The sequence below is a fragment of the Nicotiana tabacum genome, chromosome 13 (genome assembly GCF_000715075.1).
Source record: "Nicotiana tabacum cultivar K326 chromosome 13, ASM71507v2, whole genome shotgun sequence".
In the NCBI taxonomy this organism is placed as follows: domain Eukaryota; kingdom Viridiplantae; phylum Streptophyta; class Magnoliopsida; order Solanales; family Solanaceae; genus Nicotiana; species Nicotiana tabacum.
Window position 1 is genome coordinate 130,669,534 of NC_134092.1, and position 4,117 is coordinate 130,673,650.

At 30.1% G+C, this 4,117-nt stretch overlaps 1 protein-coding gene across 1 annotated transcript; it reads right to left on the reverse strand.

Moving 5' to 3' along the window:
- Positions 1–1,833: 1,833 nt before the first annotated feature.
- Positions 1,834–3,908, reverse strand: LOC107792205 (plasmodesmata-located protein 7-like). The gene is made up of 3 exons (XM_016614398.2): positions 3,129–3,908; positions 2,215–2,325; positions 1,834–2,074 (listed from the first exon to the last, which is right to left on the reverse strand). Exons 1-3 carry the CDS (start codon positions 3,859–3,861, stop codon positions 2,067–2,069), a joined length of 852 nt encoding a protein of 283 aa, XP_016469884.1. The 5' UTR covers positions 3,862–3,908; the 3' UTR covers positions 1,834–2,066.
- Between the last annotated feature and the right edge of the window lie 209 nt (positions 3,909–4,117).

Consider the following 4,117-nt stretch of genomic DNA (forward strand, 5'->3'; position numbering starts at 1 on the left):
TCTCTAAGCTTTGCCAAAAGCTCGTAGACATGCTATTAAAGGGAGGAATATACACAGTGATTCCTTTTCAACTTTATGTGAAATGATAAGGAATATTGAATCACTTTATTATAAAGATGTTAACATGTCGTCCACTAATATTTTCCACGGTTTGTGTGTGCCACTCACCATTTTGGTTGATCGTATATTGTGAATATATTGAGACAGTCAATATCATATGTAGTCCAATGAAATAAGTTTTGTTTAGAAGCATTTAATTTTCTTAAAGAATATTCTTTTTGGGTTTATTCACACTTTCACCAAAGTTTGACTATAATTTAGGGGTGTTCAAATCGAATCGGAAAATCGCATCAAACCGAAAAACCAAATCAAACCGATTAAAAAACCCGATTATGTTTGGTTTGACTTGGTTTGATATTGAGTAAAAAAACTTGAACCAAATCGACATATAAATATATAAATTTTATTTATATTTTTAAGACTTTATAGTGAAATTTCTATAGAAAATGTAGAAATATTGGGGATCCTCTCATGTATTAACCTTGAAAACGTAAATTAACAAAAAATTATTTTTAGACGACTAAGAAAATAACTATCATGTGTTACTAAAAAATTCTCCCATTAGAATATTATAATCGATCATACGTTTGTCAATTTTTTTCCATATTTACTAAACATATATTCATTTATCAAAGCTTTATCTATAATTTTAACAAAGTAAGATTGAAATAATATTCATGTAATAAAAAAAATCCGAAAACCCAAAAAACTCGACAAAACGAACCAATCCAAACCGATATAGTTGATTTGGTTTGGTTTTGATAAAACCGAACCAACTCGGTCCATGTACACCAGTATAATTTGTGTTCTCATAACCTCATTCTTGTTTAGATGATTATACATGCTATTCAAACTATTGGATGTGATAGTGTAATTTATGCAAGGAAAGTGAGCATTGCCGCAACCATATGGTTGTTTCTGTATGACCTATAGGTTATGAGTTCGAGCGGTGGAATCAGCCACTAATGTTTGCATTAGAGTAGACTGCCTATATTACACTCTTTTAAGGTGTGGTCCATCCCCGAATCTTGCGTGGAGGTGAGATACTTCGTGCACCGAGCTGCTATTTTCTAGTATAATTCATGCAAGATTAATCAATTTGGCTAGTGCCAAAATTTACTGTTATAGAGAAGAATGAGTTTTATTTTACTTAATTATGTCTTGGATACTCTCTTATTAAATAAAATTTGTAAAAAAATTTCTTTCACTTGATCTGGAATTTTATCTAGATGTCAATCTCAATGATATAATCCTCGACCCTTTGAAATTATCGGATCATGTATCCCGTAAGGTGATTTTGATTGGTCCACAATTTTAATTTCTTGATTAATTCAAACTTGTCTCTAGATCATAGGGTATACTTTTTATGGTCCCAATATTTTATTCGAGACAAATAAGAAAGGCAACTTTGTAGTACATTTTTAGCACTTTCCAAGTCTAGTGCAATAGAACAAAGTGTAGTAATAATATATTTATATCCTGTATGTTATATATAAAAATTATATAAATCATATACATTTTTTCGGCTGTTGAATGTAAATAGTTTCTGTCGTGGGCTAGAATTGATAATACCCCAAATTATTTGGTGTAAGCACGTTGATGATAACTCCAAATATACCCACAGTGCTCCCCAATGTATGATTTTTCAGCACAAATTCGAATTTAATCGGATTTAATATAAATAATGTATATCGAACAAGAACAAAAAAAAAAAAGGAAGTCCAACTACTAAAATAATGAAACAAAAGATGAATTCATAATAATCCAGCATCGCATGTGAAAGTATCCAAGATCAACATTCACAAAAAGCAAAAGCAATTTCTTTACATCAAAGTGAGTGGAATCTTAGGCTTTTATTTCTTGCTTTTATTTTATTTTATTTTTCAATTTCTTGCTCTCCCTAAAAAGACTAAATACATAAAAAGAAAAGAAAAGGACAAGTTGACGTAGATCATAGAGTAAAATGCCAGCAAAAGCAGATCAATTTTTCTGAACTCATTTATAATTTATTTACCTGCAAAAAGTAAAACAAGAGAACATAAGCAATTACTAGAATATTATATGAAAACAAAAAAAATTCTTAAATGGTAGAAATGAAATATATACATTTTTAAAAAAAAATCTGTTACAAATGAGGGTAAGAAATTGCTTTACCATTTCTTGAAAATATTCTTCTCATGAAAGTTAAGAAAATGATGAGAAGAGCAACCCCAGCTAATAATCCAATAATAAGTGCAAATGTCTTCTCACTCTCACTATGAGAATCTGCATGAGTTTAATTAGAGATATTAAATGCATACTCTATATTATGAATTAAATAATAAAATGCGCAATCTAACTAATTATCTAAAAGAATTAGGGTATTATCACTTTTAGCCCCCGTCAGAAACTATTTATATCTGTTAGTCAAAATAATGTATAAAATTTGTATAATTTTTGTATATAAGATACAGAATATATATATATATATATATATATATATATATATCTATATAATGGTCCTAATAAGTTAAAGCGTAATATATCTAAAACAAACTATAGAAAAAGAAGATCTTATTCATTCATTCTAGATGCTCTTATTTATTTATTCCAAAAAAGAAACATCATACTCTTTGTAGAAAAAGAACCTTAAAATATATGTGAGAATAAATGTGAATATCCAAAAAAAAAAAAAAATGAATATCCCTACTCCTCGTTATTTCTTATACTTCTTTTTGATATACTTCACACATAGATACCAAAATAATCCGAAAATATTAAAATAACAAAAAATAACATTAGGTAATAAAATTTATATCGTTTGATAAAAAAATCTAACGGTTGAAATAACAACTTATATTGCTATTTTGATCTCGATCTTCTTGTTAGTAAAATTGATGAAATAAACGAAGGTAATTTAACTCTTCATTGAAACCTATATAACAATTTTTATGCTGATATAACATATTTAGATCGATAAATACTTAACTGTATCAGGAACTATGGTTATGCGATATAACAACGGATAGGTTTTAACGTCACCGAAATGTAATTTAACCTTTTAAAAAAATAAAAAAAAATTAACTTACCATGATGATTAGGTTTAGCATAAATATGAGCTCCACTAGTTGTATATCTAGCATAACATTTTCCCAAAAACATATCACCGTACACTCCACCACCACACTCTTTTCTCAGCCGTCCGATCGATTCCGATAAGCAATCTTGACATTGGGCCATACTTAAATCTCCTACACATTGGGCCATACCTTGTACATCTTCCGACCCACCAACTCTATAAAGCCCATTACCTCCCATTAAGCCCAACAAAACAGCATCTCTTCGGCCCATTTGATCCAAATCAAACCCATTTGACGGCCCACATTTTTTCATAACTACACTTTTATCATCTGAGCCCAAAAAAGAACTATTATCATATTTTATAAAACACCCTTGTAATTGTAGAGCACCACCACAAGTTTGTGGACACAACTCGGTGAGTTGACTCACCGATCGCGCTATACACGTGGCGCAATCCGGCATGGACAAGTCACCTCTACATTGATATAGACCGTTGATCATGTCTTGTTGCGTGGACCCCACAATGCTATATTTGTTGTAAGATGAATAAGTTGCTGAGTTAACTAGGGAAGTGAGTAGTGAGTTGAGATTCGACTCGTAAGGCGAGTTTGGTGAATATTTTATTTGTGAGCAACCACCATAAATAAAACCATCAACTGAAGAATCTGAGAAAATTAAAGGAAAGAACAAAGAAAAGAAAATGTACATGAAAATGAGGAGAAAATGGAGAATTTTAGCCATTTTCTTGAGAAAATTTTAGAGCAATTAGCTAAGAGTGTGAGAGAGTTTGAGATATGGTTGCTTCAATGAGTATATAAGGAAAAAGGTTGTCATAATTTCTTTTTCTATTATGTTTTTTTTATTTAAGAATAAATGGCATGCAAAAAGTTTAGGGAGTGGAATTGGAAATAACACAAAGTTATGGGCCAGCGTAATCCATTCTTTTTAAATGGGAAAAGTTGCAAATTTTCCTTTATACTATCCAAATTGATCTAAT